This window comes from Heliconius melpomene, chromosome 7 (genome assembly GCF_056956725.1).
Source record: "Heliconius melpomene rosina isolate 202511_hmr_F chromosome 7, ASM5695672v1, whole genome shotgun sequence".
Lineage (NCBI taxonomy): Eukaryota > Metazoa > Arthropoda > Insecta > Lepidoptera > Nymphalidae > Heliconius > Heliconius melpomene.
Window position 1 is genome coordinate 10,377,837 of NC_140395.1, and position 15,787 is coordinate 10,393,623.

Sequence of the window (15,787 nt, forward strand, 5' to 3'; positions counted from 1 at the left end):
ATGGAACAAATTTATACTTTATAATATTAGTAAAACCACTGAAGTAACATGATTGCCTTCATATCAACAATTAAATATAACTTTAAATGTACAAACTTTCTATAAATGAAAATATATTTTGTTGAAGCGAATATTCCATTAGGAACGCGATCTATCACATTGATACCAAACACACCCATTCGTTACAAACTCGGAAACCAAATTTCAAAGTAATTATTCATAGGTTCAATAAATATTCATAAGCATTAAACTTTGGCAGAGACTTACGCACCGCAGTACTCCCATACAAATGTATGTATGTACAATGTACATGGTCTCATAACTTATGAAATACACATATTGCTATTCCAGTGAAACTCACTCACTAATAGCTCTTTGTTTTATGAGTTTTATATAACGTAGACGGAATATAAATTGCGTATGTTTTCAGGGTCGCGGGAAGTAGCCAAGTTGAAAGGTGATAGAGGAGAAAGGGGAGAGAAGGTAATTACCTGAGTGTAAATATGAAAAAAGTGTGCCAAGTGCGTTTTGTTGAATGTTTCTCATGTTATTTGGTTCTGTTTTTTCTTTTAATGTGGGTAATTATGTAAAATTATAATTTGTATACGTATTTAGTACTAAAATATATTTTATTTTACAAATTCAAATATTAATATATTTGCTTAATTCAATATTTTATATCAATAACATTAATATTATTTTTAGAATCACTAATAACTTAAGTATTTATTAAATATAAAGTTCTATGGTTCACATTAATAAATTCGTAACACAAATAAGACATTTCTTATTTCACCGAGGAACCATAAAAAACAGCCAGTCTAATTTTTTCCACGGAAACTTTGTTCGTCTACAATTTGCGGCTCAATTTCCGAGTTGTTTCACGATGAAATGGAAAACGAAATGATAATTTACATACATAATAATGTATTTATAGTCAGCTATGTTATCAAAATTGGAATTATGTGATTTATTGGTACAGAAAATGAAGGAAAACAAACATTTGTTTAGATCTTATTGCCTTTTCAGTAGCTCGTTAGGTAGAAAAACGTTGTGATAAGTCACTCTGTTCCCTTTTTTGTATTTTATTCCTTTTTATTTTATTCTTTTTTTCCTAAAGTGAAAATGGTATAGTCAAATAATGGGCGATGCTCCGTCTATATTACAATTAAGTTATATATCACCAACTTATAACCATTTCTTTACACACAATAGGGTGAAAAGGGTGTACGAGGAATAGAGGGTACTCAAGGATTCCCCGGTACAGATGGCAAGCCTGGTGAAAGAGGAGATATTGGTCCATCTGGCCTACCTGGTAGTCAAGGACCACCCGGCCTAATAGGATCTAAAGGTGAAAAAGGAGAAGCTGGCCCACCTGGACCTATAGCAATATCTAGAGAAGAAGCTGCTATCATGACCAAGGTAAACTTTGCGTCTGTAAATAAGCAATTATAAAGCAATATGCATATTGTTATAGTCTTATAGCAAAGCTTTGTGCAACATATGTGAGCAATAAATTTACTGGTATACGTATAAGTTACGTTGTTTATATGTTGGGTAATGTTAGTTCAAGAAGAAGTTTTAGCTCACTTTAGTAGACGAGATAATAATTATGGTAAATAAGATTTATTAATATTTCTTTTTTTTTAGGAAAATAAAAAATCTAGTGATTAATCACTTCTTATTCTGAATCTCGTTCGATTGGACGCTGCGTACCTACTATTATTTAAAATAAAAACGATAAGCAATTCATACATTTATAAGTTCAGATATTATGTATATTGTACATGAATAATATTTTATAGCACTAATGTGTACACGTGTATTATATCTATTTTCTTACGGTGTCACAAGGCGAAGGTTGAGTTCCGCGAATTCTGCGAAAAGTGGGGAACGGAGTGCCTTAACACTAGGTTTCCTCTGCCTACCTTGTTGTGTGCAGGGTACAGCGTGAACCTATTATCATTAAATTAAAAATAAATTAATAGTAACACTAACATGTAACACTAACATTTCATTTATGTAACTAACATAAATATAATCGTTTTGTTAACGTTCGTTCGCATCACATTAGGCGCATGTGGAACACTGTGTGAACGTTCATGTTAAAGTATAACATAATATATGGTACTATTTACATTTGTATTATATTAAAATTTTAAAAAATACGATACAAAAATCACTAAAATTTAATAAATACGAAAAATGGAATAGATCAGACTAATCGACGAAGTCAGTAAAATATTATCAAAATAGGTCATTTTGAAAATTACGATGCCAATATAAAACTTAAAAATATATAAAACGATAGGGTGATAAAGGAGAAACTGGGCCGAGAGGAAAACGAGGGCATCCTGGAGCACCAGGTCCAAGAGGACCCCCTGGTCTTCCTGGGCCTCCAGGTCTACCCGGCATGAACGGACATTCTGGAGATATAGGACTACCCGGAGGAACTGTAAGTAAACAGTAAATTTCAATAATTGAATATTATTTTTAAGTTAACTAAATTTCATTTCATCGCTTCTATAGCTTGTGTAAATATTGTTGAACTAACTAAATATAATAATAACCTCTGGGTATTCAGTATTTTCGTAAAATAACAAAAGTAAAAATTACAATTTACTATTTTTTTATACTTCTAAGTAATAATTGCAAAGTAAATTTCTGTCTAAAGCAACACTTACAAAATTTATAATAGTGTTCAGTGAGTTCGTTGTTCTAGTTTTTTTATTATTATCGGTTTTTATGATTTTTTAAACTGTCACAAGAAACTATTTTCCCTGAAATGTTTTCGTTTAGTATCCATAGCAGAAATATTTCATAACGTAATTCTCTTTACCTGTTTGTTATTCAGAAAAGTTTCTTAGAATTAGACGATCGCAATATTGATTGTATTATCATAGAATTTTCTAAGAATTGTTCAATAGAAAACGGGATAAAATGTCTTTTTTTATATGGTCAGGGCTTAGCTCTTATTCTTATAAAAAATATTATGTTATCTTTTATCTATTATAATGCTTTTATTCGGCAATATATTAATTGCTTTCATATCGTAAATTTAAGATGTTAATAATATATTATTTTGAAGACATTAATTGCCTTTTGTTTGTTATTTTTCGTAGAAAGTAAAAGTAAAATAATTATTCCACATCAAGCTATTCTTTAAAACATATAGCATCAGCAACTTTTCATATGTAGCTTTTAGATAATAATAATATGAGGATAAGGATTAGATAAAGGGATTAGGTTATTAAATCAATTAATATGAAAAGTCATGAGGCGTAATATTTCGTATTTAATAGGGTCCACCGGGCGCCTCGGGTCAGCCTGGCCCTCCGGGGCTGAAAGGTGAAAAGGGAGACTCTGGCATCACGCCAGCGACCCTTGAAAAGGTAAATGCTAAATTCAAATAAATCTTGCGTTCGGGAGAGTAAGACAATGGTTTTAGTTTTCAAGTTCTAGCTAATATTTCATTACCATAACAGCTATATTTTTGGAAATTTGAAATATTTGATAAAAATAAAATAAAAGTAATTTTCTTTCTTTCTTCTTTCTTCTTAGAATACTGTAAATATCAGATCGTTTATTTTCGATTCAAAGATAAAAGGAGAAAAAGGCGATCGGGGGAATGACGGTACACCAGGTAATCCCGGGAAAGATGGACCTAGAGGCCCACCTGGGCCTCCTGGACCTGTATCAACCAGCATGCAGTACTTACCAGTGCCAGGTCCACCAGGTCCCCCAGGACCTCCCGGACCCCCAGGGTATAACGAAGTTCCTATCGATGGCTTGACTGATAGTCCAGGGATTAGGCGAGAAACTGGTGCAGGTAGATTCTAGTTATTTTTTTGACGAATCTACAGAAATAGTAAAATAGTAATAAATATTTACCAAATTGTTTAAATGTTAACAGACAGGTTCAACACATAATATATGTACATAAAAAATAAGTGAATGTTTTGATAGCACATAGTCACAATGTTTAAACATTTAAGAGATCCGAAATGTTTTGGAGCGGTTATAAAAAATGTAGGTACGTTGTATAAAATGTATGCGTAATCCTTAGGATTTGTTGAGTAAAATACAGTATTTCAGTCAGCGATATCAGTTTATGTTTACAAGTGGAATGAGAAATACTTTTTAAATTGTATATAAATTTAAAACATATTAACGGGATATGAACCCGCACATTTTAGATACCGTCCAAGCTATCCCGTACAATACTGCTAACACTTTTTAAATGTGTTGAAAAATAACAACTGGTTAAGTGGGAGTCGGATTCGCCCACCGGGTATTCCGTACCAATTTCAGGATAATATTGTCATATAAGGGTTCCGTTTGTACCTTTTGATGTACGTTACCCTAAAAAAGTGATATAAGAACAGAGATGTTTCTGTAGCTGTTGTTTTGTAGATATTTCAGCGTCCTTAGCAAGGATGCTAAAATTATATAATTGTATGTGTTTTAGGTAAAGCACGAGATTCCTTACAAATTCTGAGAAATTTAAATAATTTGATGCAGTACAGACAAGATCAATTTGGTGAGTATATAAACACAATGTATTTTTGAAAAACGTTTATAGTGTAACAATATACAGGAAATGGCAGGTGTATTCCTAATCATTAGATTAGTAAAAATTACCTTGTCATTTGTACTCGACGACTACAAGTATTACGAAATGGTAATTACCGTTAGAATTTTAATGAATGTTCCGAGTTAATAACTTTACAAAGAGACCCAATATTGACTTACAAGAACTTGAGTAATAAAATTTAAAGGAAAATTTTGTGTAATAATAATGTCAAACATAATAAAATAATAATCTTACACTTTAATTCAATTCAATAGAAGTAAATTTATCTACATCATATATATAATAAAAGTTAAGAAATAAAGTCTATACAAACAGCAAATATTTTTCTAAGATCGCTAGCATGAAGTGATATTATAAGTATATCTAATATTTATCTACCCATGTTGAATAAATATCAGAAAACTAATAGGTAAAAATGTATAATATAAATATTTTATCTTATAGAAACAGAAACAGGCTTTCGGGATCCACTGGAGCCGCTCATCGATAATATGGAATTTGACGATGAAGAAGACGGCAGAGCTTTGGTTGGAACTATTCTATTCAAATCGACTGATTCTTTACTACGAGTAAGTATATGTATAGTATAGTATTGTGAAAACATTATAATAATGAAAATAAGATTTTATTACATATCATTATTTATTTCAAATTTAATTATTAACACCGTTTTAGCGTATATTTTTATCTTTACGTATATTTTTTCATTATGTAACGGCAAATTATCACAATTTTCCGGTAATGGATGTCAATAAAATTTGCAGCATTACGTGCCAATTATAATATTATACTGACTTTTTTTATTAGTACAGTTGATAATAATTAATTTTAAATTAATTGAAGTAATTTTTATTAATAATACAATATATAACATTTTATTTCATTATTCAGAATTTACAAATTTAAGTAACATTCAATATAATTAAACTGATAATAACGTACTTAAATGAAAGTAATAAATATAATAGGAAATAAAATGATTTTATACAGTGTTGCACGTGCAATTATTTAACACACAAAATTTTTGATGGACTGAACTAACTAAATAAAACTCTCTTCCTACATATACTCGTATAGTACGAATAAATGTAGAGAGAGTGTTTTTGCAGAGTTTTTGCTTTAGTTTTGAAGTTAAATCACTATTTCTCATTTCTCATATTATAATCCATACATTTTGGTCATTCAAAATTGCAAAGACTACATAATGGTTTCGTGTAATATGAAAGTAATTAACTTACTCATTTCCAAATGTAAATTTTTAAATTACTTAATTAAATTTCCAATCATATTTATATTTTACGAAATAAATAAAAAGTAAATACTACATTTTCATTACTTTTAAGCTGCTTATTCAATACGAGCGTTCTCACACAACCATTTTATAAATAATATCTACTGATATATGAGTATGACTTTTATAATAGTACGACGTGTTTTAAATTGATTTTTGTTTAAGTAGAAAATATTTAGTTTATAGTCATTAATGATGATATTTTTATATATAATTTTCCTAACTTCACTTTTTATTAGGATAAAGCGTGAATAGTAAATAAATTATTTAAATTATATTATACATAAAAATATATTGCTTTTACAAATGTTTTGTTCAGTTGGGAACCAACAGTCCGCGAGGAACCCTAGCATATGTATTACGAGAGCAAGCCCTCCTTCTACGTGTCAATAAAGGATGGCAATACGTTGCTGTGAGTATACGTTTTTATGTGTTTTTTTATATAGGATAGCTTATTTTGAGGTTTCGTCATGTGTTTTTCATATAAAATCGCGGTGTTCAAGGAAAGCATAATGTTAAAACTCCATCTTCCATTTTATAATATAGGTATGTGTAGAACTGTTCTTCTCAATTATAGCATTATGAAACCACCATAATAATAAAATATTGACCAATTTCTAGTGGGAATCGCCCATCGAGAGTTCTGTATTAATTTCAAGACGGGTAGGTCGTCTCAAATGCAATCGTACAAATCGCCTCTTAGATTTTGTATCTATTCTAGTCTATTCTACTTAGGCTTCCTCTGTTCAATTGATAACAATAAATCTTTCAACGTAATTAGAAAACGTGATATTTTTTCATATAGAAAGGCAGTTTTGAAGAATATGATGTCTTACACTGTTCTCCATTTCCCGTGCCCTCTGCGAGACATAGCCTATTGAGAACTATTATTAAAATAATATAATCATTCCCCCGATCTTTAATAAAATATTTTCATTCAAAAAATATAACAACCATATTTGTATAGATATGGTTGTTTCAATATATACTTTGATACGAAAGCCAAGTAGTGGCACATTATTTTAATTTTGGTGCTAACGTTGAAGGGCTTATAACGTTGGTTTGAGTGGTTTTAATATTATAGTTAACGCGCAGTTGCGGCCGGATAATTGGAATAACAGCGTTCGTCGAAAGTAAATTAATTATCGTGAGACAATTTGATTATAGCAAATATACTGGGAATAGAGATTGCATACCGATATCCATACTAATGTATGGAAAAACAGAGTGATTTTTATTCCGCTGAATTCTGGAGGTGACACCAAAATGAAGAAATGAAAATATACGTTACTTACATACATAGATTTATATAGATTTACTTTATGCCTGCGATGCTATGGAAAAACAGCTTTTTCTCTGTTCATGTTTATGAATATATATATTTTTATTTTACCAATCTATTTGTAGGTACAACGTAAGATAACAAAAGTAGAGTGCAAAGTCTCTTAACACTACTTTTTCACCTCAGCAAAAATATGAAAATTGTGTAAAATTAAAAAAATGAAACAAAATGTCTATATGATGAAACTAGATTCCCATCTTTTCTAAAGCTCGTATTACACGGCTTCCGGTTCAGGAAAATTCATTTCATGAATCCACCGTTGAAAAGAATTCGAAATTTAAAATTCCACTTCCGCCCCCGAGGATGCGTATCAACGAAAATGTGATAGCAATGACGCGAGTTCAGCCTGACGGGGAAATATTGCTTATCTACGACATTTTCCTTAGTGGAGCTTTAAGTTGAAATTTAGAGCTTTTATTTTTAAATAGTTGTTAAGGAAACGTTCGACGACTCCAAGTAAATGGGACTTGAATATTTTTAAAATATTTCACGTCTTTGCTTTAATAATGTTATACTTTTTGAAATATTGTTACAAAATTTGATTTGGCAGTTATATTCACCAAATCAAATATCAACCTAGTAGTATAAGTCCAGTACAAGCTTAACTTACTTACAAATATAATAAGGCATTTATATAAAAAAAATATCAAAAAAAAAATTGAGTTTGAATTAGATCCCGAGTAAATACTGAACTGGACACCCATATAGATCTCAGATTTAAATATAAACATAAGCTTCATAAAATAATATTGTAAACAGATGGGGTCGCTTTTGGAGATACAAAACCCGCTGGGCAAAGGACCAACTATAAGTCCTTTGCAGAGTATTCTAGAAACTTCTAGTCTAGTGCACAGCAAAAATGCAGGGAATGGGGGTCCAATGGTGAGTGTATTACTTTAAAATTATTATTTTATTGTTAGATTCAATAGCATCAAAGTTTAAGAATATAAAACTTTTAAAAATACTTACTGCAAAACGAATTAATAATATAATTATTCGATATTAGTCATTTAAGTGGTGATTTAAGTTACAGCAAGTGAGCTGTTGCAAATGTTTGTGCCGTCATAAAATTCGGCGATAAGTGGGGAACAGAGTGTCTTTACACAAGGTACCCTCTGCCTTTCCCGCTGTATGCGGGATACAGCGTGAAGCAAAACAGAATATTTGTCTAAATAAGGCTAATATCTTTTTTTTTCCACTAGTTTCGGCTAATAGCTCTAAATGAGCCACACACTGGAGATTTACATGGCGTTAGCAGTACCAATTACGAATGCGGTCGACAAGCAGAGAGAGCTGGCTTCAGTGGACAATTTCGAGCATTTATATCATCTAGGTAAGTCGATAATAAAATTATATAATTAAGAAATTATTTGCTTTGAAACACTAATAAATAATTTGAATAGAATATTTTTGTGGAATGTCACTTTGTTTTTGTGTTGTCTTTCCAATTCTTACCACACTAGTTCCTCTTTTTCGCTGACATATCACCAAGAGGGGATTGTATCCGCAAACATCATATGTAACAGCCCTATGGTGTCCCACTACGACACGATGGTCTTCATTTTCAATGTTTTTGACGTCTTATAAACGGCTGCACGCACGAAAAACCATGACCCATTGTCACGTTCCGCCTGAGCGAAAGCGCAATACAAGCGATAGAGAGACACGGTCTAAGCGTTCAGCTCGTGTTATCTATTAATTGTTACTTGTAATTAATCTGTATTATTTAAGTAAAAACATATTTCAATTAACGAGTTCAAATAAATGTTGGTTTATTGAAAAAAAATTGTACTTTCTTAAGACGTTATCACGTAAAGTTATCGTCTGTAAGTCAAGTTTACAGATAAAATAAAAAAAATCTTGGCAAATTGGTGCTACTTGCCACACAGCCAACGACACTACAGCTCTTATGCACAAAAAATTCAATGGTGTATTTCGCGTCGTGGCCTTTTACCAGCCTTTATAGCATCTTAAATTAATTAAATATAAATATTTTATTAATATAATACATATTATTACTGGTTTACCAGTTAACTTATTTTGTTTCATCTGATTTAATATACGAGTAGTAGGTAACATACATAATTTAATTAACAAGTGTAGTTCGTTTTTAATTAATAACCATATCAAATTGATAAGTTTCTATTGAATTCTGCTCTTTTCAACCATTCTTTGTAGTTTATGACTCTTAAAAAAGACATCTTTTATTTCAATGCAAAGAATATAATATTTGTATTGTACATAAAAAATTATAACAGCTTATAAATGTGAGTTAGTACGTGAAATGTAAATCGTAGTAGATATTATACGCATACGCATTTGATTTTTTTGTAGCTTCATGCTGTATCCCGTACATGGCAGGATAGGTAGAAGGAACCTGGGAACCTAATATTCACTGTATTCCTTTCCTTTCCTTTAAAAAAATACCACTTATTGACTGGAGGAACTCTACGCCGCTATATATTCACGACGCGACGTATCTCATCTCATCATGCATAATGTTTAAGACAGGATGCATTTATAGTAACTTTTCCAGGCATGCGATAAAAGGTGTTTATTGTTAGTCTTAAAGTTAAACTTAACTCTGGAAACTAGTACGTGAAGCACCTTATACGTAACTTGCTGTAAAGCTTGTGTGTAATTTTCGCATATGCCAGTATATATGCTTAATGTTTACTTATATATGTTTACCCAAGTAATTTTACGTTATACTTAAAGTTTTATTGAAGTCAAGAAGCTTTGAAATCTGTGTTAAATTTAATTTTCTTACCTTTAAAGTCTATACTTAAAAAGTGTACACATATAATACAATTTCGGAACAACAAAAATATGTTTTTATAATATATAAAAAATATAAATATATATAGATCAAAAATAGACATGTTTTAAATGTTAATGTTTCTGAATTTGATTTAAACCCGGTTACAAACCGGGTTATATTAGATGAATAGATGAATGACTTAAAATAAAATATATTTATTAATCAATAATTTTTTCTAAGTGTATTACATTTTGTATACAACAAAAACTGTAGTCAAATTGAAAATACGATGGTTGTAAGTCTTGAAACAGGTGGAAACGGAGAACGGAGAACTTAAGACAGGCCTTAACACCAGGTTCCCTCCGCCCACTTTCTTACATTTACTCTAATAAAACGTGATTTATTTTTCAGTTACAAAAATATAAGAAATATAAATTAAATACAAGTTAAATAATAAGCCAGTTATATTGCACGTTATATTGTCACAACAAAATTGTTTCAAGCTAAAATACTATTGTAAACATCTAGACCTTTGTTCGACAAAAGCGGTTCTTGAGAGAGGCCCTTAAGAGCTTCTTATTTGAGGGTTCAGTTTTCAAAGTATAATATAACATTTTAATTAAGATACTCAATTAACGTCATGTCTATTTGATTTCGTTTTTGCTAATATTTGTTAATTTCAAATTGAATAGACTTCCTGATTCAATTAATAAATATTTTCTTTATTTTGCAGAAGTAAAATAGAGAAAATATTATGCTTCGGAAAATTTAAGAATAATTTTCATAATTCCAAGCCACAATGAAAATCTGTATAGACAGCATACATCCAAAACTATGCAGCGTAGAACGCTGAAAAGGTCTGGCCCTATAATTATGAGCTATACTGGCATTTAATGATTTATTTTACTAGAGTTGTATTAGTTATATTGTATGGAATGATATTCGTAGCTCCCATACGGTGTTAGAGACAAAAAAATGTGTGCGTAATTTCGAATAAAAATCAATACAATTTAAGTAAAATGAATAATTAGAAGCCAGTGAAGCTTTCCCATTCTCATCCGGGCTTGGGGAGTGTGGGGGGCACTAAAATAAAAAATTCTCGGGAACGAAAAAAAGCAGAATTTTAATCCTTACGTCATAAAGTTCACGTGAACGAAGCAGGAGACGACAACTAGTATACTAAAAGTTATTTATTTTTGGTAGTTAATAATAGATATGAAATATGTCTTTAGAGATCATTAACACATTTTGTTCTTCGTCTACATATTTTTTATACTAACTAAGACAAGACTCGAGACCAGTCTAGACTGATTCAATTAAGTTTTCACGAGTTATAAGTAGCTAAGTTTATCAATAAAGTGGCTTCAAAAGGTAATTTAAAGTGGTTGAACTATACAGTAATTTCGTACTTAAACTCATCGCTCAAAGCTAGTTATTTGTAATAAGAAACCATTTTGAATAAGACTTTGATATAAGAATACATTTTGCAATTCTGATTCAAACGAAATGGGAACTTGTTTAGTTATGTACTTTAGTATTTCATTATTATACTATTTGTTTTATCAACGAAAGAAAAATACTTTAAAAAAGTAAGACTTCAAATATTCCAACTGACGTTGAAGCGGAACCTTTTAACTTAAAAAGTAAAATTATTTCTAAAAACATAGCGAAGACAAAAATGGTGAAGTTGTTTGCTAGATTTTTTCGCGATTTTAGAGAAGTCTTTTACATATTTTTTTCAATAATATCCTTATATAAGGTTAAACCAGTTGTGCAGAAGCGCAACAGGTTGTAGGTTTGATTCCTGAACGAAATATTTAATATTTTCATTCATCGCCCTGATAACGTGGCAAGGTGCGGCGATGAGTTGCAAGACACAACACGCTGTCTCTAGAATTCGGCGGAAAGTACTGCACGGAAACGTGTGTGGCGGAACAAAAAAAATATTTTTTGAGGTAATTTGTATTATAATAACTATGAAATATTCTAACAGCTACAAGTAATCAGTAAAATTGAATTTCCTACTCATGAAAATGGCGTAAAAATCGAGTAATTATGAGCATCGAGTTTGTTGAGGTTAACTTCAACGTTAATTGCAAAATACGAGTTTTAAAATTATATTTCGTAATATTTATGGTAATATTCATTTTTTTATCAAAAAAAATTATAATGGTTTTGATTATTTTTCGGCCATTTTGTTTTTCGTAACTTAAAAGTTCTTCTTAGATTTTAAAAAGATACGACAACAAATCGTTTCATAATTAAAATATTTTTTTATATTTAAAATAATTTTTAACTTTATTTAATCTTACTAACAAACCTACGTTTACGTTAACGTGATCCCTTTTATATCCAAAGCTTTATTCTAGTTCAATTAGATACTAAAGTCTTTTACGATCACTATATTTGATTGACCAGTCATTATTTTCATTCCTTTTAATCTATCTTTTATTAGGAAATAATGAAAACCTCAGTGAAAGTGAATATACATATTGTTCTTTTACAATGGACTGATTTCCTTCTATATGAAAATTTTTGGCTTAGGTCAGTTTCAACCTGAAGTTGTAACGATGATTAACGATATTAGTAAATTAATATAACTGTTTCCTTCTACTATGTGAAAATAAATAATTTATTTAGAGATTTTTTAAAATCAATCGTTATTCAGTTTTTTTTAAAGCTTTTACTTAACTTGGAATGTATGTGTGTGGATTCGGGTGAAATCTTTGAGCCCAATTTTGAAGAAGATTCGCGTTAATCAATATTTAATTAAATTGAAACTTTAAAAATGTACACTTAGCAGATTTTACATAATTAAATTAGTACTAGTTTATTTACACAAGTAAATCGCGCGACAAGCTTTTGTGATCATATAAATTGTGTACAATGAGGTTATGAGTTGATAGTTTAAAAGACAAATTTTATTTTTAGAGCGTTTAAATAAAAGCTTTTTCTAAAATATTTTTTTTGCTTTTAATTTATATATATTCAATCTGTATCCTATAAACCTGATACAAGATAAGCCATTTAATTAATACTGTCATTATTTTCGTCACTCATATAACATATTCTAAAAACAATGCACAGATTAAAAAATATGGTCATATATTTATATTTACTAGATAGTGTTATCAACCAAACAGAAATACAGAAAATACTTATCTTTGGCCATTCAATATCTACTAAAACGAAGTAGTAGGTATACATAGAGAAAGGCAAACAAATAATTCGTACTCGAAGCTATTTTGATAAAGTAATTGTAAGTACAGGCGTGTTGAAAAAAATATATTCCGTTCACAGAAGTTTTTACTTAAAAGGACTTACAATAACTTAGGCTTCATGGTGACAAAGCACGTTTCTTTGAAATAATTCAAGTTGGAAAGCTTTCTAGTTCGTTTTTAGTATCCTATGCTTATAAAAACAGGAAATTTGTGGAACGTGAGGTCTCTGCTTTCCTAGATATACGATTTAATTTTATATGCTATACAATGAACGTGGTGTCTGACTGTAAACACAATGATTATGGGTTCGATCCCCACTAGAGGGGATTAGTGAAAAATTAGTTCTATCTCTCAACAGCGGACAGCGGAGAACGGAAAGTCTTGACAGAAGTTTATTTCTGCCGTGCCTAAGCTGAAAAAATAACGGATAATACTAATATGAATGAATCAATATATATACTATACTAATATTGCTGACACACTAAGAGAATTTTCATGTAGGCACAATTCATTTCAATGCTTTGTTGCACTTTTACTTTTTGGAAGAGTGCTTCCTTCAATAAAATTTTATTATATAGTATTATTCAATAGTTTAATATTTTTATTATATATTTAAAACTGCAACTATCGCATTCAAATTGATATCCACATACAATATAAGAGTATCAAAAAGCCAGGTACGCTATTTGTATACCGCAAAGATATAGGGAAATGAAAAGAAATTAAATATTCATCTATCCATTCCCCTGGATGGGAATCAAATCCACAACCATCGCGCTAACAATCAGACGCTGCCCCACTGCGTCACGACTCAATTAATAAATCTATTCCTTATATCGCAGTATATAGTTCGCATCATTATCCAAATCCAATATTTAGCTTTCACGAGCACGAGACACGAGACCTTCGTTGCACAGTGGCACAAGCGTGGAACTGTAAACATGACGGTTGTGGATTCACACTCAGGAAATTGAATAATTTAATATTTTCATTTCCTTATTCTTAATATAATTAATATGCAATGCCTCAAAAATTCTGAGGAAAATGGGTGACACCAGTGTCTTATTGCTAAGATCACTCCGCCCACCATGCTATATGTGGGATACAGCTTGAAGCTGAAAAAAAATATTTTTGGACTTAATTATTTTCGATTTTATACAGGGTACAAAACCTAGCTTCAATAGTAAGATGGGTGGATCCAAGACTGCCAGTTGTTAATACACGAGGCGACATCCTCTTTAACTCTTGGAGCGAAATGTTTGATGGTTCCGGAGCTTTGTTCACACATGCACCCAAAATATACAGTTTTAACGGAAAGAACGTGCTGACAGATTCAGATTGGTGAGTAGATTATTTTTTATTTATATCATATTTATGATTCTACCTATAGAAATTTTCTGATATGAAGAAAATTGAATAATTAATGAAAAACAATAAAAGAAAATCGCAATCACCAACAAATAATAAGTAAATCTTAAACTTTTTTGGTTTCGCCTCGCATTTTGTCGTTATTTCCAACATTAGATTCTCTATTTTAGAGACATTGTGTTAATAGTGGCGGAATACAACGCTGCGTTTTTTTTTTTTGAAAATAATCTGATCTTCTGAGTGGGAATCGAACCTACAACTAGTTTACAGTCAAACCCTCTTCTAATATCTTAGATGAATCTAATAATTTTCTTTAATCATAGAAAATAAGCCAACTATTGAAACTTTGAATGTTTGTTATTTACTTGTTTTGTCATTAGAAATTAATTAAAACTACTTGAACAAGAAAACAATAAAAGAACAGATTCTTCATAATTAACATTTTTCAATTTTGTTTGAAGAAAGAAACAATAATTATTTCAGTCAACAATTCTTAGAAACTAAAAAGTAAATACCTAATACTATAATAAATATAATTAAGTAACCTCATTTTCCAATGTTGGTTATTGATAAAATGTATTCACGAGTCGGTACTTAAAGAACTAATTTGCTTATACTAAGCTTGTTTAAGTTGACTTGTAAAACTGTAAGCTAAAGCCGCTCATTATATCATATAGACTTTGGAAACAAGTTTCTTTTTAATAAAGCTTTGTTATATTTTCTAAAGATACAACTTGTAATATCTTATGGAAAATATACTTAGTTAATATTATACGTACTTTATATGAGTGTACGAAATGTGACTGAAAACTCGGGGAAATTATATATTTAATATTTCCATTTTCTTCCCTCTGATGTTGCCAGAGCCAAAGCTTGGTGTTGAGTTCTACTACTCAACACACGATGCCTATTGAATTCAGTGGAAAATGAGCAAAGGAATGTCTTAACACTATGTTCCCTCTGTATACCCTGCCGTGTGCGGGATATAGCATGACGGGTAAAAAACTATCCAATTTATTATATTCAAATTAAAATTCTCTAAACAAATATAATTGGTCAAAGCTCTTATATAACCTTTACATATCTTTTTTTAATAAACGTATTAGACATTAAAATACTTAAAAATAGTACTAGTTCTAATTTAGTGAAATATTCCTTCAATATAGTATATCGATATTTTTGTAATTATTTTTATTAACATTTTATTAGT

The 15,787-nt window shown here is 30.3% G+C and overlaps 1 protein-coding gene across 1 annotated transcript in view; it reads left to right on the forward strand.

Moving 5' to 3' along the window:
- The window catches only part of LOC146537815 (uncharacterized), a 37,057-nt gene that overhangs the window by 17,070 nt on the left and 4,200 nt on the right, over positions 1–15,787 (forward strand). The window contains exons 9-19 of the mRNA XM_085187657.1: positions 431–483; positions 1,216–1,422; positions 2,312–2,455; positions 3,303–3,392; positions 3,601–3,829; positions 4,469–4,540; positions 5,039–5,163; positions 6,205–6,297; positions 7,987–8,109; positions 8,430–8,560; positions 14,371–14,550. Coding sequence (XP_085043783.1) covers positions 431–483; positions 1,216–1,422; positions 2,312–2,455; positions 3,303–3,392; positions 3,601–3,829; positions 4,469–4,540; positions 5,039–5,163; positions 6,205–6,297; positions 7,987–8,109; positions 8,430–8,560; positions 14,371–14,550 — 1,447 coding nt within the window. The remainder of the gene's footprint in view (positions 1–430; positions 484–1,215; positions 1,423–2,311; positions 2,456–3,302; positions 3,393–3,600; positions 3,830–4,468; positions 4,541–5,038; positions 5,164–6,204; positions 6,298–7,986; positions 8,110–8,429; positions 8,561–14,370; positions 14,551–15,787) is intronic.